This window comes from Erythrolamprus reginae, chromosome 4 (assembly GCF_031021105.1).
Source record: "Erythrolamprus reginae isolate rEryReg1 chromosome 4, rEryReg1.hap1, whole genome shotgun sequence".
Taxonomy (NCBI): Eukaryota; Metazoa; Chordata; class Lepidosauria; order Squamata; family Dipsadidae; genus Erythrolamprus; species Erythrolamprus reginae.
In genome coordinates, this window is record NC_091953.1 from 101,030,112 (window position 1) to 101,055,022 (window position 24,911).

Genomic DNA, 24,911 nt, shown 5'->3' on the forward strand with positions numbered 1-24,911 from the left:
TTCTTGCTCTTTTTCTTTCTCTCTTTTACCTTCCCTTCTATTTCTTCTTTTCTTTCTCCTTCCCACCTTCTTCCCTCCCTCCCTCCCTTCACTCATTCCTCTCTTACTCTCCCCTTTCATAAGTTTCCTTGCTTCCTTCCTCTGTTCCTGTCCCTTCCCCCTTTCTTTCTTTCTTTCTTTCTTTCTTTCTTTCTTTCTTTCTTTCTTGCTCTTTTTCTTTCTCTCTTTTACCTGCCCTTCCTCTATTTCTTCTTTTCTTTCTCCTTCCCACCTTCTTCCCTCCCTCCCTCCCTTCACTCATTCCTCTCTTACTCTCCCCTTTCATAAGTTTCCTTGCTTCCTTCCTCTGTTCCTGTCCCTTCCCTCTTTCCTTCCTTCCTTCCCACCCTCCGTCCATTCATTCACCCATTCCTCTCTTGATCGCTTAAAGCCGGTCCCTGGTGCAAAAAGGGTTGGGGACCTCTGTCCTACAGGATTGGGTGGCAGAGAAGTTGAACATATGTAAATTTAAAAGTTTAAGAAAGTTTACAAGTTAAGTGAAAGAAACTTCATTATTCATTTATATGTACATGTACATTTCTTCATTAAAAACATGTCTTTCTGCATAATTTAGACTAACTTTGTGAGTTTTTTGAGGGCTGGAACCAATTAAAATTATTTATATTAATTCCTATGGGGAAAAGTCGTTCGAGATAAGAGCTGCTCGACTTAAGAGCCCAGGTCCGGAACGAATTAAACTCGTATCTCGAGGTACCACTGTAGTTTGTAATTGTGAAGCCAATATAAAATGCTTTGATTTTACATTGGTTTCTGAAAATTGGCTGTTTTTAGAAATCAACAGTTCCTCTTTTTAGGTAGATTCATATTTTAAAGAGAAAGATTCTACTCAAGCTTTACCTTAATGGTTAACATTTATTAAAACGTCCTAATTCAGCAAAATACATCATTTTGCTAGAAATACATTTATTACTTTAATCTGCAAGGTGCAATGAAATTTCAAAAATTTGTTAGGACTAAAAACTGTATTTTGTGCAATGATCTTGCAACATCCTGAAATAATGTGTTGTATATTTGCATTCACTAAACCTGGGCATTTATTTGGAAGCAGGTTCGTGTGTTTGGAAATGGGAACAGCTTTGATTGCTAATGAAAAAAATAGCACTCTTTAATCAATCTTTTTAAGGTATGGCACAAATATAGTATTACTGATGTGTACCTAAATTAACTACATTATTATCATCTATACATTTGTCAACGGAGAAGTTTAAATATGTATTCTTCATCCACCAGCACACTAATCAGTGGCAAGTGTAATTCTTCAGAAAATTGTATTGTAACTGGCAAAGAAAAAAATATAGTGATATTATCTAAATCACCCAAATTTTATATTGGTTGTTTTGCATTTAGGAATGAGAAGTATTGCTTGATAACAGATATAAAAAGTATTACCATTTCTCTGTTATATCTACTCCCAATACATTTCTAGTCTAAAAAGAGGGGGGGGGAACTCAGATATAATGCCTACACAAGTTCTCCCTGTTAGCCAGGCTCCATCATTCAGACCAAATCTTTTTATTCCTGATCTCTCAGTTAGACTTCTGCACAATTTGAAACCCTGCTTTAATTGCTCCAGAACAACTCTAATACATTCTAGTGATGTTTTACTTGCTTTCGAGTAACTAAAAAAAGTTTCTTTCAAATGAATTCAATTCCTTGGAGATGAACTTCTCAATGCCAAAGTGGCTTGCCTCTACCTTCAAGATTTATTTATTTTTAAAATTCTCAGTCAAATCTATAAGCCTTGGAATTTCAGGTAGTTTCCTGTCCACATATTAAACAAATCTGTACTTGCTTAGCTTTTCAAGATCAGCTGATGTTGACTAGGTTCTACCACCTAATTGCTGACACTTTAGTAGATGCTCTCAAATCTGATCTTTGAAGGGAGGCTGAGGTCTGTAATGTACAATAAAACTGCAAGTATGACCAGCATTCATGGCTCTATTTCCTTTGTATATATATATTGTATATATTAGCGAACCTGTTTTTTCTCGGGTGCTGAAATAGTGTATGTGCAACGCTATTGCACGCGTGCCCACATTCATATTCATTGCCTCCCTCCGCTCCTGCATCCCCATTTCCTGACTTCCGGTGGATCCAGTAGGCCCATTTTTCGCCCTCCCCAGGCTCCAGAGACTTTCTTGGAGCTTGGGGAGGTAAAAAACACCTTCTCAGAGCCTGGGAGGGAGGCTGTTGCCCTAGTTCAACTCCAGCACGCGTGTCAGCTGGCGGGCAACCACATGGGTACTGAAGCTGAACTAGGGCAACAGCTTGTGTGCCAACCATGCCATAGTTCGCCATCATGATATTGTGTTGAGGCCTAGCATTCAAAAAGAGCAAGTGTTAACTATTGCTGAGAGGGGAAAAAATACTTTCTGCACTTTTGATTAAAACCCATTCACATCATTATGTATATTAGAAAACATGTATTGTAAATACAACTCTTTCCAAAAATGCTTTTCATCTTTTAAATGTCTTTCCCACATTCGGGACACAGGATGTCATCTCGTTCTGTGAGGAAACCACGGCCCACCAACGATAGGGAACATTTCTTGCAGTTGAAACAATCGTTGTGCCATTGCCGTTCTTCAAAAGAAATATACTTGGTGCCACCAAGCCCTGAAAAAAAGATAGCATGAGGGGAAAAAAAGTGAGGTACATCAATGTGAAGTAGTTGGAACTGGATTATTAGGTTATAAAGCAGCCTTTTCTGACTTCCAAAGAGGAAATACAGTGATACCTCGTCTTGCGAACTTAATTGGTTCCGGGATGAGGTTTGTAAGGTGAAAAGTTTGTAAGACTAAACAATGTTTCTCATAGGAATCAATGGAAAAGCGATTAATGCGTGAAAGCCCAAACCTCATCCCTTTTGCCAGCCAAAGCACCCATTTTTGCGCTGCTGGGATTCCCCTGAGGCTCCCCTCCATGGGAAACCACACCTCTGGACTTCCCTGTTTTTGTGATGCTGCAGGGGAATCCCAGCAGCGCAAAAATGGGTGCTTCGCTGGCAATGGAAGTCCCAAGGTGGGGTTTCCCAGCGAGGGGAGCCTCAGCGAAATTGCAGCATCGCAAAAACACGGAAGCCGCCCCGAGTCTTCGGAGAGGGGCGGCATGCAAATCTAATAAATGCATACAGATCTAATAAATACAATACGGAAGTCCTCGAAACCCCACCTCCGGACTTCCACGTTTTTGTGATGCTGCGATTTCGCTGAGGCACCCCTCGCTGGGAAACCCCACCTCCGGACTTCCATTGCCAGCGAAGCGCCCGTTTTTGCACTGCTGGGATTCCCCTGCAGCATCGCAAAAACACGGAAGTCCGGAGGTGGTGTTTCCCATGGAGGGGAACCTTGGGAATCCCAGCAGCGCAAAAATGTGTGCTTCGCTGGCAACAGAAGTCCGGAGACAGGGCATCCCAGTGGCGGCGGCTTGGGTTTGTAAAGTGAAAATAGTTTGGAAGAAGAGGCAAAACAATCTTAAACCCTGGGTTTGTATCTCAAAAAGTTTGTATGACGAGGGGTTTGTAAGACGAGGTATCACTGTAGTGGACTGAAGATGGCCCCCAAAAGCTGAGCCAATGACTGCATTGGACTAAATAGACAGTAATTTTCTAAATGAGAGAGGCTTGTCCATAGTTGCTCTAGAGCAGTGATGACAAACCAAAGGCATCAGTGCCACAAGTGGCACGCAGAGCCGTATCTGCTGGCACGCGAGCCGTTCCCCTAGCTCAACTCCAACGTTCATGTGTGTGCTGGCCAGTTGATTTTTGGCTCTCACAGAGGCTCTGGGAGGGCGGTTTTGGCTTCCAGAGAGCCTCCAGGGGGATGAGGGAAGGTGTTTTTACCTGGGCCCTGGGGAGGGTGAAACATGAGCCTACTGGGCGCACCAGAAGTTGGAAAACAGCCATTTCCGGCCTTCAGGGGGGCCTTTGGGGAGGGATGGAGGAATCTGTTTTTGCCCTCACCAGGCATTGAATTATAGGTATGGGCACCTGCACATGGGCAATAGCACCTGAAGAAAAAAAGGTTCGCCACCACTGCTCTAGAGCAGGAGTATCAAACACAAGGCCCCTGGGCCAGCTCTGGTTTCTGAGGCTGTCCTGGAAAATGTAATGGCCCGTCCTGCGTGGCTTCAGCCCGGGCTACCCAATGCGAAGGGAAAACATCGGGCCAGCACCTGAGATCAACCACAGCCCTGATGTGGCCTTGTATGAAATTGAATTTGACACCCCTGCCCTAGAGTCTAAGACAGTTGCTTATTGTGAGAAGAATGTATGACAGCAATCTGCACCAGATTTAGAGTTTTGGCAGAAATAGACAGCTTGCTCAAACAATGGTTGGCACCTTTTTATATATACTGTATACTGTATTTTATGTACACTGAGAGCATATGCACCAAAGACAAATTCCCTGCATGTTCAATCACACTTGGCCAATAAAGAATTCTATTCTATTCCATTCTATTCTATTTATTCCAGTTTGCATACTTCCATATTACATTTTTTTAAATTACTCGTTAATTGCTATCCAACTATTAAGAACATTTGGGTCAATGGTTTTACAGAACAGGTACATTTCCCTCACTCCTTTTGGAATTATTAAAAACAAAAATCCTTTTGGGAAAATGCCTATGTTTTGCTTATAAAAAACAATTTAAAAATTGGACACCTGAGGGAACTAGAAGCAATTAAAGTTTACACTCAAAAGCAAAAGGATACTTAAACTCAATTTGCAAGTCTAGAATGAAGCAAAATATTTTAACGAACATACTAAAGGATATTTTTGAAAGATGGACTCAGAAGATAATTTTTACACCGTCTGCCTTTGTAGAAAGATTGTGTCTAAAAGCTAACGGCAATATCCAAGTACCTACCACTTATTGGGTTAGTACATCCTGCACACTTCTTGGCATAGAGGCTACAAAAGCAGTTCAGACAATATGCAAACTCATCTCGGGAAGTGAAACGTTGTCCAGATAGCTGTTTTTTGCATCCAGTACACACGAAACACTCTTTGTGCCATGGCTGCTCTCGGTAAGTAATTCCTCCAGTAGTGATTGGCTGTTTAAAATAGGAGTCGAGGGAAGGAAAGAAAAGGAAGAGTTCATTTTTTATTTACTATGTGTCGTTCATGTTCTTTAACCTAAATAAAATGCAAATGTTTTAGAAAGAAAGAAATCAAAATAATATTGAGCAGCAGCTCCTAATATTTTAAGTTAAGATATTGTCCGATGTCCAACTAATCCATAGATTTCTATTGGGTGAAATGCTCCCGGTTCGCTCGTGCCTATTGGTCGCTGGAGAGCCAGTCACGAAGGGAGTGTGAAGCTCCACCCAATTTTGATAGCCCTTCACTGGCTACCGATTACAGAATCCTGGGACTTGTAGTTATGCTGAGAATTATTATCAATCTGAAGATTTTGGACAAGATGCATGACATTGAGCCCAGTTTATAATTCCTAAGCTAATATAGGAAGATGATACAGATGTAGCAGGAGTCTGTAGGGAAAGAGTCTAAGAGGCAGGATGAATCACATACTATGGAATCAAAGCCATGTTCTTTTTGGTAGACCTTCACCGGCGGAGCCTCATGCTCCTTTCACGACGGGCTCTCCAGCAACTGATAGGCACGAACAAACCAGGAGCATTTCACCTCTGGTTTCTATTCAAGGGAAGTTTTCAAGATTACAAGTACAAGAAGGCAACACCTTCCCTCTCCCCAAAACACACAAATGCATTACCATTTTCTCCCCAAGGTAATTTCTATTTCAAATCAAGTTCCCAACCCAACAGACTTCTCCAAAGAAATCAGTATTGATCCTCAAAGCTTGATGCGGCTATCCATTGTTGTTATTCATGGTTCTATTAAAATAGTATTTCTTAAATTATTTTCATATAATAAATATTTGGGGGTGGTGTTTTTAATAAATAATCTGAAACTTCATAAGAAAGTCAATGGGCTCAAGAATTTGTGGACTCATGCCTCAGATTGAATTATTCTATGAAAAGTAATAATTTATTAGACATTTATGTCGCCCCTCTCTGAAGACTAGAGGTGAACGAGAAAGATCAACAATGACTTTGTATCTTTATATAACAAGAGAATCAAATAATATTCTGGACTTTTGTACTGGAATAGCAATAGATCTGTAGAATTTGGACACTTCCTCAAAGTATCCTATAAGCATTTTGCCACTGAAACTAGTTAATTTTCTATGTGGATCATATTGTAATAATGTCCTATGATCATAATGTAGATGTAGCATAGATATTAAGTTGGAAAGGTTTATAGCTGTTGCATAGTTTGAAGTTCTAAGCAGCTTCAATAACTCAGCATTTTAATAACCATCCTGAGACCAGATTTCAAGTTCCAGATCTGACTTCCTCTTTATCAATTGACTCAGAGAAAGTGATTTTCCCCACTACCATCAAATTATATTAATCTGTAGCAATTCCTGAGTAGTCATAAAGTGTCCAAGAAATTTGCCATCCTTGTTATTTATCCCCACCTACCACCATTGACTTTCAGTCCTAGGCATTTGAATCCCTCTCACTGTAACAAGGTATTGCAAAACTCAACATATTTTATACACTCTAAAGCTAACTTCAGATGGCATAGTAATAAAAAGAAAATCCTACTTAGTTGAAATAATCTAGCCCAATACAACTTAAGGTTTAGAGGCTGAAGGCAAGATAAAGACAACATAATGGAGACATGATATTGCCAGAACATGTGTGTATTATGGTTAGATCAAGGGTGAAGTGCTCCTAGTTTGCTCTTAGCTGTCGGTTGTCGGAGAGCCGGTCACGAAAGGAATGCGAGGCTCCGCCCATTCGGATGGATGGCACCATTTGGGTTCTTTTACCCTCTGCGCATGTGAAATCATTCTGTGCATTTTGTGTTGAGCACACACATGGAATCTGAGTTAAAGGCATTGAGGGCAGACCTCAGCAAAGTCAGTGAAAAGATTGACCTAATCCATGCCAGAACGGCCAGATCGGATCCAAGAGCAGTGATAGTGGCACCAAACATGTGTCACCCCATTGATCGCCAGGGTTGACTCGGCTGATCTGGCTGTCCAGGCGGGTGTCCCCTTCCTCCCTCACCATTCCATGTGCGTCCGTCCCGAAGCCGCGCTCGATGGAAGAGGACAACCTTCGCAGATAGAAGGAGCGTACCGATCTTCGGTCAAGGGTATACGATACGAAAGCATTCTGTGCATGCGCAGAGGGTAAAAGAACCCCTATGGCAGCATCAGGGTGAGTGGGCAGAGCCTCGTGCTCCCTTCGCAACCGGTTCTTCGATGACTGACAGGTACGAGCAAACCAAGAGCATTTTACCTCTGGGTTAGATGCAAGCAGGAATACAGTTGCAGCAGTAGCAGGGTGAACAATGCACTAACAAACTCCAGGCTACTGCAACATAAATGTTTAAACAAATAAGAAGCCTCAAGTTTGTGAGTCTCTGTGTGGACTTCAAGTCCCAGAATTCCCCAGCCAGACATGCTAGCTAGGGAATTCTAGGTTGAAATTCACCTAAATTAAAGTTATCAAGGTTGAGAAATACTGCCCTTATAATGAATAACTGAAAGCACAGCAAAAGCAGAGTTTTCTCCCTATTCCCTGCTCTGGTCTGATTCCTTTTTCACAATTATGTCATTGATAAGAAAGGTTTTTATTTTAGATTAATTTATCTTTCAGCATCAGATTTAACAAAAGAAAGAGCAAGTTATGGTAGGATAATAGCCTGGCTTGGATAAAGAGGAGAAGCAGACAAAATACGTATGTCGGAGCATAACATTTCATAGCATAATAAACTTCACCTTCTTGCACTGTTCACACTGCATAGCAAACTGCTTCTCATAGCAGGGCACACAGAAATTCTGGTTGTCCTTGGGAATGAAACTCTTTGTTCCAATGGGCTGTTGGCACCGGTGGCAGATAAAACAGGTCTCATGCCAGCTGCTTCCCTTATATTCCATCTTCCGTGTCCCTAGGAGAAGAATAAATCCAGGACCACCCTTTAAGTCATTATAGCACCAAAACACACGGAGATTCCATGTTTCATTTCTACCTATTTCATTCTCTAGTTAATAAAAGGGAAGAATCTCGACTGGTTGCCAAAAGATAGTCATGAATAATGGCAACCCATAATCTTTAATTTCTCAGATCCTAAATACTAAAAACAAACCCTCTGAAGAATAATCTTTCCTAAATTGATGTCCTTCAGAAACCACAACAGATATGGTTAACACAAGTGGCCACTAGATGGCAGGAAAAGATATAAGAGTTTTTGCTGACATCTAGTGGCAGTGTGTGTTATTGCAGTTTGAATAGGGCAACCCTGGGCATTTTAGAGTAGCATTTCTAATTGACCCCAAAGAGGGTTATTTATTGAATGAGTTCACAAAATGGAGCTAGGGCAACAGTAGTGAGTTGCTCCCAGTTCAGCCCGGTTCAATCAACCAGTAATAGCAACGGTGGGAACACTCCGGCCACCTGCCTGGGACGCTTCTGCACATGTGCAGAAGCGTTGAGCACCCACACAAACCAGTAGTGATGGTATTTAGAACCCACTACTGTAGGGCATCATGGTTGGTTGAAACACAGCTATTAAAATCTTGGGATTTTTGCTTCTTTTCGAGGGGACAGGAACTGATTCTTATTAGAGTAGATCTATTGCAGTAGATCATTTTAAGTCTTAAGCAAAAGGATCTATGTAATTCCCTTTTATAATGAACAAACATGAAAAATTGTTTCGTCTTTCATAATTCATTTTTTTGGTAACAGCAATATGGCAATATTAGTTTATAAGGAAGCTTTAAAAAGAATGGAGGGAGGATAATGTAGAACTAGTTAGAAAGCCTAACTCCATAAAAAACAGAAAACCTTCCAATTGTACTTACAATATAGATGTTGTGACTCTGCTTTCTCTGCAGCATCAGCCTACCACTGTGGTTCTTGGCCTTTTAAAAGACATCCAATGCAGCTCCCCTCCCACCCTTCATCTCAGCTTGACTGCCCTGCATGAAAAGCCTTATGTGCTGTCTGAAGAACATACCATATTTTTCGGAGTATAAGACGCACCGGCGTATAAGACACACCTTTCTTTTGGGGGGGAGGAAAATAGGGGGAAAATATCTGCCTACCAGATATTCATCTGGCTAGCATCCTTAGTCTGGTCAGCTTCAGCACATTATTTTATTCCCTGGTTAAGGATTAAAAAGAACCTTATTTGGAGAGAGTAACAATGAATGAGCTTGCAAACTGGTAAGAGCTGGGAACATCATTAGGACCCGGTTAGGGCTGGAAAGAAACATTTGGAGCAAGTAGACCAATGAAAAAACCTGCAAAGACTTAGGGCTCGGAAAACATTCTTTGCAGAGAGTAACAATGAAAGAGCTTGCAAGTCCCTAAGAGCCAGGAACATTGTTAGCACCTTGTTAGGGCTGGAAAGAAAGGTTCTGAGCAAGTAGAGCAATGAAAAAACCTGCAAAGACTTAGGGCTCGGAAAACATTCTTTGCAGAGAGTAACAATGGAAGAGCTTGCAAGCCTCTAAGAGCCAGGAACATTGTTAGCACCTTGTTAGGGCTGGAAAGAAAGGTTCTGAGCAAGTAGAGCAATGAAAAAAAACCTGCAAAAACGTAAGGCTTGGAAAACATTCTTTGCAGAGAGAAACAATGAAGGAGCCTGCAAGGTAAGAGCTGGGAAGATCATTAGCAGCTAGTTAGGGGTGAAAAAAAACCAGCTTAGAAAAAAAGCTACATTCAGAATATAAGACACCCCCAAATTTTTAGCCTCTTTTAGGGAGGAAAGAGATGCATCTTGTCCTCTGAAAAATACGGTATTTCTACCAGACCATTGGAAGGCAAATAAAAGTTTTGATACAGCAGCTTGCAAAAGAACCTTCCTCTGGTTTTAGGAAGTTTTTCACGAAAACCGCCTTGTGTCTCCAGAGGGGACGAGGTCTAACCTGGCATGATGGTCTTTTTGCACTCGCTACACTTGGAGGAGTATTCATTTGAGTAACATTCGGTACACATGAGATGCTCCTCCTTCGCAGCAAAAGGTTTGTCCACCAAGGAGTTCTTGCACTGGAAGCAATGGAAGCAGGTTTCATGCCAGTGACGATCCTTGTAGGACAGGTCCTGTAGAAATCCCAAACCACATATGGTAAGCCCAAGAAATACTCCATAACTTTGGAACAAATTGACCATAGCATTGTACGTGAGGACTGACAACTAATGGAAAACATATGGCCAGATATGATATTTGAATCCATCTAAATTTAACCTCTAGTTTGCTAGCTAGCATTCATTTTTTTTAAAAAATCTTTGAATAAGCCAATAATGCTATCTTTTTTAATAAACACAACCTGCATGAATGGCCCTTTTGCCCCTCTTTTCTATAAAAAAATATACTGCTCAAAAAAATAAAGGAAACGCTCAAATAACACACCCAAGATCTGAATGAATGAAATATTCTCATTGAATCTTTGTTCTGTACAAAGTTGAATGTGCACAACAGCATGTGAAATTGATTGTTAATCAGTGTTGCTTCCTAAGTGGACAATTTGATTTCACAGAATTTTGATTTACTTGGAGTTATATTGTGTTGTTTAAGTGTTCCCTTTATTTTTTTGAGCAGTGTATTATGCACTGACATTTTTTCATGTTTTATCCTTGGGCTATATGCAATATCTTTGAAGTCTGTCCAGAGTTCGATACTTGTAAGAATGAAGGTGAATATATGTGTCCCAGGATAATGTTGCAGGATCCAATCTGGGTTGGTCACCAGGGCCAGGATCCGATTCCAATATTTCCAATGTAATCTACTGAATAATCCCCTGCCTCTGTGACAATGTAGGACAGATGGGGAGGAAGCTACCTTTTAGCACAGAATTTTATATTGTCAATTTTGTGTTTTTAATGCTTCGGTCCCCTGAAGAAGGGTGGCATGGAAATTCAAATAATGAATAAAATAATAATCCAAGAATGGGATCTTAAAATTGCAATTAAGAGATTATTAAAAAGAGATCATAATGAGATACTTGCATGTCAAGCTTGTCTGCTGCACACAAGTATAGATGTATTATTGATTTATTGATTTATTTAATTTTATTTGTTTTGTCAAGTATGTATGTATTATTATTATTATTATTATTATTATTATTATTATTATTATTATTTATTAGATTTGTATGCCACCCCTCTCCGTAGACTTGGTATGTATTGGTGGTATACCAAGATATAATAATATTTATATACATGATACTAGTAAAAGAGAAACATTAGAACAAGGGTCGGAAGGCACTCTGGTGCACTTATGCACGCCCCATACTGATCTCTTAGGAATCGGGAGAAGTCAACAGTGGATAGTCTAAGGGTAAAGTTTTGGGGGTTAGGTGATGATACTACAGAGTCTAGTAATAAGTTCCATGCATCAACTACTCGGTTACTAAAGTCGTATTTCCTGCAGTTGAGTTTAGAGCGGTTTACTTTAATTTTCTATCAGTTGTCTGCTCATGTGTTATTGTGGTTGAAGCTGAAGTAATCGTTGACAGGAAGGACATTGTAGAAGATGATTTTATGGGCTATGCTTAGGTCACATTTGCGGCGACGTAGTTCTAAGCTTTCTAAAACCTAGGATGGTATGTCTAGTTGCGTAGGGTATTCTGTTGTGAGTGGAGGAGTGGAGTGTACTGGGAGTGTACCAGCCACTCAAATCATGTATCATAAAGATAACTCACATACATATTGCTCTTCAGCAATTTTGGAAAGTACTGTCTACTGTTTCTGAAGCAGCTTGAAAATGTGTGGGACTGTGGAAGTTCCATTCCCAGAATTCTCTCATTCTGGGAGTTGAAGTCCATACATCTTCAAGTTGCTAAGTTTGAGATACATTGATCTATTGAAGTGTTTTTCAACTAGTGTGCCGTGAGACATGGTCAGGTGTGCCGTGGGGAAATTAAACATGGGTCCCCAAACTACAGCCTGCGTGCCGGATATGGCCCACGGAGGCCATTTATCCAGCCTGCCGCCAGCCGCCTACATCCGAACATAAACATTCCCCTCACAATCCCTCTAGCTATCACCGACAGGAAGAGTGGAGGCACAGGGAACGCTCACTGACCAATCACCTTCTAGGATTCATCCCGAACACTAGCGATGAACCAATAGCAGGCCGCCTCTCATCCACACCCAGGAAGGTCCCCGCTTGGGCTGCCGTACACTTGTCATTGTGTGGCCACAGCGAGTAGTTGAAACTGCTGCTCCTCCCCATGGTCCCAATTTCTAATCCTGGTCAGGACTGGAGGTAAATGTTGCCACCACTAGATGAAGCCTCAGCCTCAGCTGGTTATGTCTATCCGGATGGTGTATATAGATATTTGACCTTTTTCTTTTTATAAGAGGCCCCCGCAGAGGGTGATATACTATATTATTAACTATATGTACAATATGTACCGTGTTAGAGTGTCATTTTGTGTCATTTTGGTTGGTGGTGTACCCCAGGATTTTGTAAATGTAAAAAATGTGCCGCGGCTCAAAAAAGGTTGAAAATCACTGATCTATTGCATATCATTTCTGGGAGTTGCTGGATGGTTAATACTGTGTAACCATCAATATAGAACATTTCTGCTTGGTCATTCCTTCCCATTGTAGTTAACACATCAAGCTTCTAAGTCAAAGCATAAACAAGCATGTGTGAGTACACTACTTTTCACCTATATTCCCCCATCGCTAACAAATATTTTCTTAGTTGTTCATCCAGAGAGGAAGGGCCCAACATCTTCTATGACTCACTTATTTGCTCTTGCAAATGGGCCTGTAGTGTAAGAGAGATCAGGTAGCGCTAAGCTTCCTCAATCCCTCTGTCTGAGTTGAAAAGTTCAATTAATTCCTGGCTTGCTCTGAGATATGTTGAAGGCAGGCCAGCAAAGGGATCGAGGAATGTCAACACACACAAAGAGCATAAGTTTTTTTTTTTACTTTTTTTTTTTAAAAAAAATCCTGCTCAAAAGGAATTCTGGGAAGAAACAGTTTATCATCTTTAGGAATTGCCACATATTAACTTCTTCTTTTTTTACTTTTTGGCCTTGCTTCTGCTTGGCTGTCCTCCCAGAAGTCTAAAGTAAATTAAACTAATAAACTAATTAATCATATTAGTTTGTCTTGGGCACTTGGCAAGCAGCTCACTTTTATCAACATTTGCAACATGTGGTGGTCACATCTGCAATTTTTGCTGTTTTTTGCTGGAGTTTGACATTTACTTCCAGTTTTCAGCAAAAAGTGCCCATTGGATATAATGGTTTCATTTAACAACTGTGGCATTTGTTTAAACGGTCATGGTATATGCTTAGCAACCACTGCAAAAACTGTGTGTGTGTGTGTGTGTGTGTGTGTGTGTGAACTCTTGAACCATTTCCAAAAACAGGTGAGGGCTGGGGTTGTTTTTTTTCTCGGTTATTATTTGGGTGCTTTTTACTATCTCTCCCTCTTTTCCTCTCTCTCTTTCCTCTCATTCTCTGCCGCAATCATTTTCTCATTTCTCTTTTTTCTTCCCTTTTTGCTCTCATTTCTCTCTCTCTCTTCCTTCCTCTATTCTCTCTTTCTCTTTCCCTCTCTTTCTATCTCTCCCCTTTCTTTCTCTCTCTCTCTCCCCTCTCTCTTCTTTCTCTCTCCTTCTTTCTCTCCCTCTCCCTGTCTTTCTATCTCTCGAACCCTTTCTTTCTTTCTTCCTCTCTTTCTCTCTCTCCCCCTGTCTTTCTATCTCTCCCCCTTTCTTTCTTTCTTTCTTTCTTTCTTTATTTATTTATTTATTTCTTCCTCTCTCTCTCTCCCTGTCTTTCTATCTCTTCCCCTTTCTTTCTCTCTCTCTCTCTCTTTGTCTCTCCTCCTTCCTCTCTTTTCTCTCCCTACCTCCTCTTTCTTTCCTTTCTTTCTCCGATGGATCCGCCCCCCCCCACAGATGGACATCAGGCTGGCAATGGGCCAGCAGATCCGCCCTCTCCCCCACGGACAGCAATCGGCGGATCTGGCCCCCCCCCCCACGGACGGCCATCAGTGGTACCACCTCCGTGCCCTTCCCTTGGCTGTGTCCCATGGCAGCTGCCGTTGGTGCAGCTACAGCGGCGGCTCCTCCTGGACCAGGCCTCACTTGCTGGTGCCGCTTTCCATGCAACTCCAGCCTTCTCCCACCTCGCAGCTGGCACTCCAGAGAAAGACGGAGAGAGGGGCAGATAGGGTGGGTGGGGGGCAGAGGTGAGAGGCCAGGGGTGCGAAGGGGGCAGAGGCACCTGGGGGGGATGAGGGCATCCATAGTCGCCAGTGGTAGATATAGGTGATGGGAGAAGGAAAGGGAGCCGCGGCCACCCCCTCCCACCACGGATGGGCCGGTGCCGAGCCTCTGAGTTGCGGCTTCCTCGCTGCCCCCCCCCCGCCCCATGGGCTGGCACTTTCATCATTCCCCGCCCCCAACTCCAATGCCCGGCTCTGTTGCGCGGCCTTGAAAAAGGGTGCTCGGGGGGTAGTTTTGGGGCGCGTGGCCATGTGGACACATACCTTAGAGAGAACATTGATATGGACCAGCTGTTATAAGCAAAGTCTGCTTTGGCTGCTTTGAAAAGTCCCAATGAACCAGAGCGATTTGCAGGGCAAATATTTCTTGCATCCCTTGACATGGGTAGAATGAGGTGGGCTACTGCCCGGATTGGGGGAGGGAGATGCAGTGGGGTAGCAAAAATGGAGCTCCACCCCAGAGCACCCAATTTGCACTGAAAGATGTTGAAAGAAAAGGCATAAGCCACCCCCCCCCCCCCAGTGTGATAGTAAAAAATTTGGTAGCCCTTCATTGGGTAGAATCCTTGGAGAGATCTGATGGCAAGTAAGGAAGTTTAGACCAGGGGGGAAAGCAAGGCAGCCTACCTTACAATCACAGCCAATTGGCTTCTTACATTCCTCACAGGTGTTGGAGTACAAGCTCTCATAGCACTTGATGCAGTAGGGACTCTCCTCCTTCAAAATGTATTTCTTGCCAAACAGCGTCTCCTTGCAATAGTGGCAGTCAAAACGTTCAGTCATGTTGGCATCAGGGATTTGATCCGTCTGTCGTCAAAAAAGATGAGAAGCGTTAAATTCAAAATGGGTGGAACATCAGCAGGGAGGAAGAAGAGGAGGAGGAAGAGGTGAAAAAGATTATATATTCCTTCTAGGAGCCGCGGGATGATATAAAGGACCCTTCAGACATGGTTATCTCATGGCTTGACTACTGTTTGTAACCCAAAAGCTTCAATGGGCCCAGAAATCAACAGCATAGACAGTGATGTGCATCTCATAGAATAGAATAGAATAGAATAGAATAGAATAGAATTTTATTGGCCATGTGTGATTGGACACACAAGGAATTTGTCTTGGTGCATATGCTCCCAGTGTACATAAAATAAAATAATTTATTTATGTATTTATTTATTTATTTATTTATTTATTTATTGATTGATTGATTGATTGGATTTATATGCCACCCCTCTCCGAAGACTCGGGGCGGCTAACAGCAATCATAAAACAGCGTACAATAATAATCCAATACTAAAAACGATTAAAAACCCATTAATATAAAAAAACCAAACATACATACAGACATGCCATACATAAAATTGTAAAGGCCTAGGGGGAAAGGGAATCTTAATTCCCCCATGCCTGGCGGCAGAGGTGGGTTTTAAGTAGCTTACGAAAGGCAAGAAGGGTGGGGGCAATTCTAATCTCTGGGGGGAGTTGGTTCCAGAGGGCCGGGGCCGCCACAGAGAAAGCTCTTCCCCTGGGTCCCGCCAAGCGGCATTGTTTAGTTGACGGGACCCGGAGAAGACCCACTCTGTGGGACCTAACTGGTCGCTGGGATTTGTGCAGCAGATTTGCCAAGAATCATGTGATACAACACTTAATGATTGTCATAGGGGTCAAATAAGCAATGAAGAAACAATCAATATTAATAAAATCTTAGGATACCTATGTATGTTTATGTAATGGCTATGTATGTCTATAATGTGTGTCTACGCCTATGTAACAGCTCTGCCCCACAACCTACGTTGGTTCCCAATGTGCTTCCAGGTGCAATTCGAGGTGCTGGTCACTGCCTACTTGGCAGAAGGTATTTTAGCCTGAGAGACCACCTATTTCCCATGGTATTTGCCTGGCTGGTTCAAGGAGTTGGCACCCTCTGGGTTCCTTCAGTTAAACAATGCTATGTCCAACTCCAGTTAAAAACTCCAAGACAAACAAAGTTCCCATTTATTATACCGGCACATCTGGGGAAACCCGAATCTGAGAATTCCAGGTTTTCCCTCAGTAAATCAAAGCCTCAAATCCAGCCTTTGCACCCATCAATCCATCACATGGTTCAATCACAATCTGTCCCAACTCAAGACATCCCTACAACCGCTCCTTCTCAGGTGCAGGAATACCATGACCTTGATTGTAAAGAAGAATGCTATTACAGTATGTCTAATGCTACTCCTTTTACTAAATTCCCCCTCCTAGTTACCCCCCTATTTATCCTCCATACCAACCTACCTAGGCTTCATGCTCTGGGGAATCCAGAGCATGATACCATGGTCTTTCGAGACTGAAGGATGGCAATGCAAAGTTACCCAAGTGCTCGAATATGGCAGGTGGAAGCTTTCGACGATAATATGGCTTCCAGAGTTGACATGCTGTCTATCAGAATGTCAGATGTGTGGCTTCTGTAGTTGTATCTGCTCTCTGAAACCCAGTTTTCCACCCAGATTCCAATGGTCCCTACCCTACTGATATTTCAAAGGACCCTGAAAATGTGTTTTTTCAACCAAGTCTTTGGCAGGATGATTGACCCCTCTTTTCTTCTTTTTCTTTCTTCTATTCTAGATTTGCTTTCTCTGTCATCTTTGCTTCTTTTGTTGTGTTGTGTGTTTTTTTTGTTTTGTCTTTTTGTATCATTTTTTAAAAATGTTTTTAATGATTTACCAACTATCCAAAGTCATGGAAAGGAGGCAGCATGTAAATCAGGGGTGAAATCAAGCAGGTGTTGACAGGTTCTGGAAATTTTGAGTATTTCAGAGAACTGGCAAACACCACCTCTGGCTGGGGTGGAATTGGAGATTTTGCAATATTCTTCCCCAGGGATGGGGAGGGAATGGGGATTTTGCAGTACAGTGTTCCCTCGATTTTCGCGGGTTCGACCTTTGCGAAAAGTCTATATCACGGTTTTTCAAAAATATTAATTAAAAAATACTTCACGGTTTTTCCCCATATACCACGGTTTTTCCCGCCTGATGATGTCATATGTCATCACCAAACTTTCGTCCGCCTTTAATAAATATTTTTTAAATAAACTTTAATAAATAAACATGGTGAATAATAATCTAAATGGTTTCTAAGGGAATGGGAAATTGCAATTTAGGGGTTTAAAGTGTTAAGGAAAGACTTGTGATACTGTTCATAGCCAAAAATACTGTATTTACTTCCGCATCTCTACTTCGCGGAAATTCGACTTTCACGGGCAGTCTTGGAACACACACCCCCGCGAAAATCGAGGGAACACTCTATTCTTCTCATGCCACACCCACCAAACCACACCTTCTTTAAATGAAGCATTCAGCGTTATGAATATAAGAACATCAGCAGTGCCTGTAGAAGACAAAACAACATGGAGCCTGCACCAATTTTCCCCTTTAACTTTTGGATATGACCAAAGTCAAATTCAGTTTAATTCTTGGCCTAATCCCCATCAGACTGAAATGGACCCTCCTTATCTCCAGACAAAGCCCAATGCAAAATCATCTGGACCAAAGAAGGCTCATCTCACCTTCCCACAGTCTAGTCCAACACCAGCCCTAAGGGAATTACAACATAGAGAAGCCCCAACATTCCATCCTATATCAATCGATGATCTCAAAATTCCATCTCCATCACAATGGATTTCCCAGCTCTACTGCCCTCCTGAAAGGTCCATTTACCTAACAATAGAGCTAACCACAGGTACACTGACCCTGACAGCCAGGCAGAAAATCACATTTCCTCCCTTGTATCAATATGTTTGTTTGGGGTCTCTCTTTTTGTAAAGCAGCCCCTCAATGATCCTTGATTAAACATGGTTCTTCTCTTTAATGTTCTTCAGACTGAATCATGACAAAGCCCTGCTGGATTAGAACCCTGGCCCATCTAGTCCAGCAATCTGTTCTTACAACTTCCAACCAACTACACAGGGAAGTCCACTAGTTCATCTGTAGAAGGACCTCTGGGGACCAGCCAAAGTACCATCAATTCTGAAAAACCATGAAGGTTTGGCTTTTTCACTATCACTGAGATAAAGTGAAGTTGAATTCTATGAATTCTATACTTTCATGGATTGGAAATTGTGGGTTATCTAGCATTTGGTTCCATTATTGTTAGGCGCTACCCAGTTACGTTTTACACGATGTGGTGCTATATAAACTGTATATATGTACGTACTGTACATACTGTATATATGTACATATGTACAAAGTATAAAAATAAGACTAGCAACTAATGTCCTTTCCCATTTTGGGTAAAAAAATAAAAAAATTAAAGAGCTCAAAGGATATGAAAATATTATTGTCTTCACTGTGATATCTACAAAGTTTCTAGCAGCAGATGAATTTTTTGTTCTTCAACAAAGATAGCAAGGGTAAGAGTGCTGAAAACGTACCTTTAATTCACAAGTTTTAATATCCATCAGTTGGAATAATCATCTCACTTTCCCTGATCCTGCACCAGAAGGAAAAAAATAGTTTACCATGATTCTCTACATATTAGACAACTTTTTAAACATGGAAATTGGTTTTATTGCAAGATAACTGAGTTATGCTACATTCATAGTTTAAAGTGTATCAAATGAAGAATAAGGTGAAAGATTATATGTTGAGTAGAATTTGTGATGGAAATGTGAAAAATAAACTCCAATCACTCTTTGAATAGTAAACAAATGCAAATTAGAGCTAAGGGGGGAAAAAGCACATAATCTAGTAAATATTTGAACCCCCGCAATTGGTGGTGGTGGTGATGGTTATTGTCAGTCGGGTGATGGGCACATGCACTGTGCACTGTTTTATGTTTGTTTTATGTAACCTTATGTGCAAAACCAATAAAATATATTTTTAAAAAAGTGTATCAAATGAGAACTTTGAATCTCCTGAAGGTGTAAATTATGTCAGCAACCAACCAGGGTCATTGAATTCCACGCACAATTCACTTTCATCCCCTGTCTCAAATTTTCAAAACAAGAAGTGAAAGAAGGGCAATTGGGCAACAGCAAAGAATTACCAAGACATTATCTAGGATTTTACAATATAAATAGATGAGTGAGATACAATTAAAGGATACTGTTGCTAGGAAATATCAAGTTGGCTTTGAAAAAAGTTCCTTTTGTGCCTAGCTCAGAGAAAAAGAGCCACCAATTGCTACAATTATTGTTGATCCTGTATTTGGCCACCAACCAACCCTTATAGTGGTATAAAATTTTACAGTAATCCATTGGAAAAATATATTGTACTAAAAGGATATGACTAACTTGGAAAGTATGAATGTTTATGGTTGGCAATAGACTGATGTCAACTTGTGATCATTCTTTTAGACACTTCAGGATTTCTTTCAGTCGTGTACAGGTACAAGATTTCTGTTCCTCTCCATTTCTTAATCCTATGCCTGCAGACATTTGAATCATGCATTACGCAGCTAAATCATAATGTATTTTGCTTAGAGTTAGCTGAGAATGTGAATTATGAACTCTGTCAAATAATGATCTCAATTTAAGTAATACAGCATTATGACATAAGCCAGTTTAATGTCTGAGGTTTGATATCTCTCACATCCCTCAGCTTTTGGGAAAGAAATAAAAACTTACAACAAGTCAAAACTCCAAAGGATATCAAAGAATTGTCTTGGCAGTCACCAAATTGCCCAGAGACTTCTAGAAAGATCTCAGGGACATTCGTTCTTCTTCCTTCCTCTTTACACAATTAGTTTCCTTCCCCCATAAAGGAAAAAAAAGTGACTAAACTTATTAAGGATTTGTCAACTCTACAGGAAAAAAGAGACTTCCTTTTAAGAAATCCTCATCTTACTTTTTTGGAGTGTGTGGGTTGTTTTATAACTCTGTGGTGATTTATTCAATCTGGTAGCATGCAGGCCAGCTCATATTGGGCTATTTAACCTGGGGAATGTTTAGAATGTGCACTTTTTCTTCTCATGCAATAAATTAAAGTCCTAGTTTTAATCAGCAACAGGAGCTTGGCGTGGAGCGCAGATTTTTCTAAGGTTGTGGGTGACAGCCTGGTACAATTTTTCTTTTCTAGGTTCAGTGTTGAGTTTCAAACTGTAGAAGAGAATCCAGTCTTTGTATTTGAAAGTATCCTAAGTCAGTGATGTGAACCGTTTTCCCTCCAGTGCCGAAAGAGTCTGTGTGCACGCTATCATAATTCAATACCTGGGGAGAGTGAAAACAACTCCCCGCCCAAGGCCCTCTGGAGGCTGGAAACAGCCTGTTTCCCAACTTCTGGTGGGCCCAATAAGCTCGTGTTTTGCCCTCCCCAGGCTCCAAAGTCTTCCTTGGACCTGGGGCAGGGTAAAAACACCCTCCTCCATCTCCCGGATTTATTTATTATTTATTTATTAAATTTTTATGCCACCCCTCTCCGTAGACTCGGGGCGGCTCACAGCAATGACAAAGAACAATGTAAAATACAAATCTAATATTTCAAAGAGCTAAAAACCCAGAATTTTTTTAAAAAAAACATATACACAACATACCATACATAAATTATATAGGCCTGGGGAAGATGTCTCAATTCCCCCATGCCTGACGACAGAGGTGGGTCTTAAGGAGCTTACGAAAGGCAAGGAGGGTGGGGGCAATCCTAATCTCTGGGGGGAGCTGGTTCCAGAGGGTCGGGGCCGCCACAGAGAAGGCTCTTCCCCTGAGTCCCGCCAGACGACATTGTTTAATCGACTGGACCTGGAGAAGGCCAACTCTGTGGGACCTAACTGGTCACTGGGATTCGTGCGGCAGATTCTATGGAAGCCAAAAAAACCTTCCCAGAGCTGCTGTGTGAGCCAAAAATCAGCTGGCCAGCACACACATGCAACTTGGAGCTAAGCTAGAGCAACGGTTTGCGTTGCCAGCAGATATGGCTCCACCTGCCACCTATGGCACCCATGCCGTAGATTTACCATCACTGCCCTAAGTAGTGTATGCATGTTAGTTTAGTTCAGAAGACATAGTTGAACTATATGAAGGGCATTTTTGAAAGCATATCTCTTTATAAAATATTTATTATTATTATTATTATTATTATTATTATTATTATTATTATTATTATTTTGTATTGTAATACATCTCCTTGTAAATGCTAGGGATCCAGGCAGAGCTGGACTACTGCTCGGATGGCCGTGGAGACACAGTGGGGTAGTGAAAATGGAGCTCCACCCCAGAGCACCCAATTTGCACTGAAAGACATTGAAAGAAAATGCAGGGCATCCTGCTCAAGCCACGCCCACAGTGTGGTAGTAAAAAGTTTGGTAGCCTTTCACTGGCTCCAGGCCTGTCAAACTGGTGGCCTCTGGGCCGGATGTATCACACATAGGCCAGCTCCACAAAGGCAAAAAACATCATGATATGTCACATGAGACAATTGAGTTTGACATCCATGTGTAAGACAAATGAGGAAAGTATTATAGTAGTTTTTTCTATTCATATAATATAGTTTAGACCAGTGTTTCCCAACCTTGGCAACTTGAAGATATTTGGACTTCAACTCCCAGAATACCCCAGCCAGCGAATGCTGGCTGGGGAATTCTGGGAGTTGAAGTCCAGATATCTTCAAGTTGCCAAGGTTGGGAAACACTGATCTAGAAGACGTAGATTGTGACAATATATAATTAAAATCAATGGGATTAAATGCACTGATTCAATTTTTAACCAGACTTAAATGGAGCATGAAGTCCTTTTGATAGACTGAATTTCAAACCTTCAAGCTCTGCAAAAAAATTATCTTGCTTTGGGGGAAGGAAGGTAATAAAGAAATATAATGAATGATGAACTAAATAATAATTTATTTTAGCAGCATTCCGAAATTATCTTGAATCTCATGTGCAGTAATCAAAAGATATTATGAATAAAAAAGAAAGTGCAGTGGGAATCATCTACTATGGTGGAAAGAGACATTCTAGCATTCTAGATTAACAATGAAGTAAATATGTAACTCACAAAATATGAAAATGGATGTTGACTGTAACATACATCATGTACCAGCATGTACTACAGAAGAAACAGTATAGCTGTCAAAGGGTCAATGGAAAAAAGAAACTTTGCTCCATACTCATACGATAAATTATGAATGGTATAATTTTTCTGGCATGTAATATGGAGATCGGGAGATTGCAAACAGGCAAGACACCCTTTGTTTTCTGTGCTTCGGCAACTGGAAAATTTAATAGGGTTCTTTGTTCCTGTAGGCTGTAGGGAACAGGATATATTTCCAGGAAGACAAATAAACCAAGACGCCACCCATTTCTGATCATCTCTGGGGCTTATTCAGCATTGCATCTGCCGAATAAAATGTTATAATGCACAACGGCATGCTGAGATATCACTCAGCTAACTTGTCACAAGCAGAAAAGAGCGATTTCTCGGAAGATCAAGAAGAAACACATTAACTCCTGCCCTATCACCAGCCCCTGTCTGGAGTTTTTTTTTTCCAAAAAAGGGGGCAATTGCATTCCCTATTTGGATAGCTTATATATGCTTAGGGTTTTTCTGTCCTGTCCCAAGCTCACAGCCCCCAGCCTTTGTTAATTACAGCAAAACCTCTCAAGATTCATTGATTGGTTCAAAGATTCTTTGGGACACACACACACAAAAGGGAGGTGTACTTACAGGCAGATAATTAGTAGCAGCCTCTGGAGCTGGGATGGAGAATCACATCATTTATGAATGGGTAACCAGGTACTCTGCTGTGAGAGAAGGAGTGTGTGGTTAGCCAGGGAAATCCTTGCGTCTGGGCACTCTGGAGTCCTTTCCCACTGTCTGTGTGGTGTAGAAGAAGGCGTCTGCCTTCACAGTCTAGTGAAAAAACCCTGTGTATCATTTTACCATATATGGATAGAAAAGCACCAAGACACTCACTCTCTCGGCTCAAAGCAGCCGGCATTCCCTGCAAGAGTCACTCCTCTCCACACCTACCTCTCTCTCTCTCTCTCTCAAGTCATCACCCTGCCTTTGATCAATTCCACTCCACAGGGCTTTCAGTCATCATCGCCTCCTCATCGGCCTCCCGTCTCCCGTATTTATTTCCTTGCGACAGAGGTGCCTGAAAATTGAAAATCTTTCTTTCTAGTACCCTGATTGAAACGGCCACGGTTTGCATCGGAAAGAGAGAGCAAGACGTTCACAAATGCAGTTTTTACAATATTTGCTTAGGTGTGTCCACACCCTCTTCTTTGTCAATCTTACACCTCTTCACCTAGTTAAGGTGACAAACAAGAGGATGACGATATTGGATTGCTCATGCTTTACTGCCCATTGAGAAGTAACCTAATATCTAGAGCAGCCTTGCTTCGTCCAGATGTTGGTGAAAAGTGGTGGGCAGCAAGGGTGGGCAAAGGCCACATGCCCCAGAATTCAATGAATTAAATCTTCCCTCCCTTCCCCTCTCCTATCCTTTCTTTTCTAAAAAAAAAAGTAAACCTCATAATAGAATACCTCACACCTCCACTCGAAACCGAATACCCTACGAAACTAGACTTGCAATCCTAGGTTTAGAACTACATCACCTTAAAGAAGATCTAAGCATGGCCCATAAAATCATCTGCTACAATGTCCTTCCTGCCAATGACTACTTCAGCTTCAACCACAATAACACACGGGCACACAACATATACAAACCAAATGTAAACCACCCCAAACTCGACTGCAGGAAAGACAACTTTAGTAATTGAGTATTTGATGCATGGAATTCACTACCAGACTCTGTAGTATCATCTCCTAACACCGAGCACTTTTCCCTTAGACTATCCACTGTTGACCTCTCCTGATTCCTAAGAGGTCAGTAAGGAGCATGCATAAGTGCACCAGAGTGCCTTCCGTCCCCTGTTTTTAATTTTTTTTACTAGTATCATGTATATAAATATTATTATATCTTTGCATACCCCCAATATATGAGCCAGGGTGGCACAGCAGGTAGAGTGCTGTACTGCAGGCCACTGAAGCTGACTGTAGATCTGTATGTCAGCGGTTCAAATCTCATCACCGGCTCAAGGTTGACTCAGGCTTCCATCCTTCCGAGGTGGGTAAAATGAGCACCTGGATTAGGGGGCAATATGCTGGCTCTGTTAAAAAGTGCTATTGCTAACATGTTGTAAGCCGCCCTGAATCTAAGGAGAAGGGCGGCATAAAAATCAAATCAAATCAAATAAATAAATAAATAAACAAACAAACTTGTCAAAACAAATAAATAAAATAAAAATAAAATAAAAAAAATAGCTGAAGATATCTGGGTGGTTTACAATAAACACACTGAAAAGGAAAATAAATAAGACACCAGATTCCCTTAACAATCCTGCTACTAGCTTAACAACTGCAGTGATTCCCGTAACAACTGTGGTAAGAAAGGTTGTAAAATGGGCTAAGCTCACTTAACTAGTATCTCACTTAGCTGTTGTGGTTAGCTCTGGCCCAGCTCCTGCCCCAAGCAATGTGGAGATGGAGGTGGGGGAGACATCCACATGCCGCAGGCCTGTTTTGCTCTCAGTAGAATCTGCCAACGAAGTCTCCTCTGACCAAGGAAGCGTGAGTGGCAGGGAAGAGGGG

General features: G+C 41.5%; 1 protein-coding gene across 3 annotated transcripts; it reads right to left on the reverse strand.

Annotated features, from left to right (window-relative positions):
- Nucleotides 1–892: 892 nt before the first annotated feature.
- Nucleotides 893–23,530, reverse strand: FHL2 (four and a half LIM domains 2). Of its 3 annotated transcripts, XR_011559050.1 has the most exons (9): nt 23,286–23,478; nt 22,980–23,056; nt 18,756–18,814; nt 14,981–15,160; nt 10,030–10,204; nt 7,879–8,048; nt 4,930–5,116; nt 2,337–2,676; nt 893–2,255 (listed from the first exon to the last, which is right to left on the reverse strand). XR_011559050.1 is itself a non-coding variant. In XM_070751074.1 (8 exons), exons 3-8 carry the CDS (start codon nt 18,780–18,782, stop codon nt 2,525–2,527), a joined length of 891 nt encoding a protein of 296 aa, XP_070607175.1. In that variant the 5' UTR covers nt 18,783–18,814; nt 22,980–23,056; nt 23,286–23,530; the 3' UTR covers nt 893–2,524. The 3 variants fall into 3 exon arrangements, 2 of the variants coding, with proteins under 2 accessions (XP_070607175.1, XP_070607174.1); XM_070751074.1 differs by having other exon boundaries at nt 893–2,676; nt 23,286–23,530; XM_070751073.1 differs by having other exon boundaries at nt 893–2,676; nt 22,980–23,165; nt 23,286–23,470.
- Between the last annotated feature and the right edge of the window lie 1,381 nt (nt 23,531–24,911).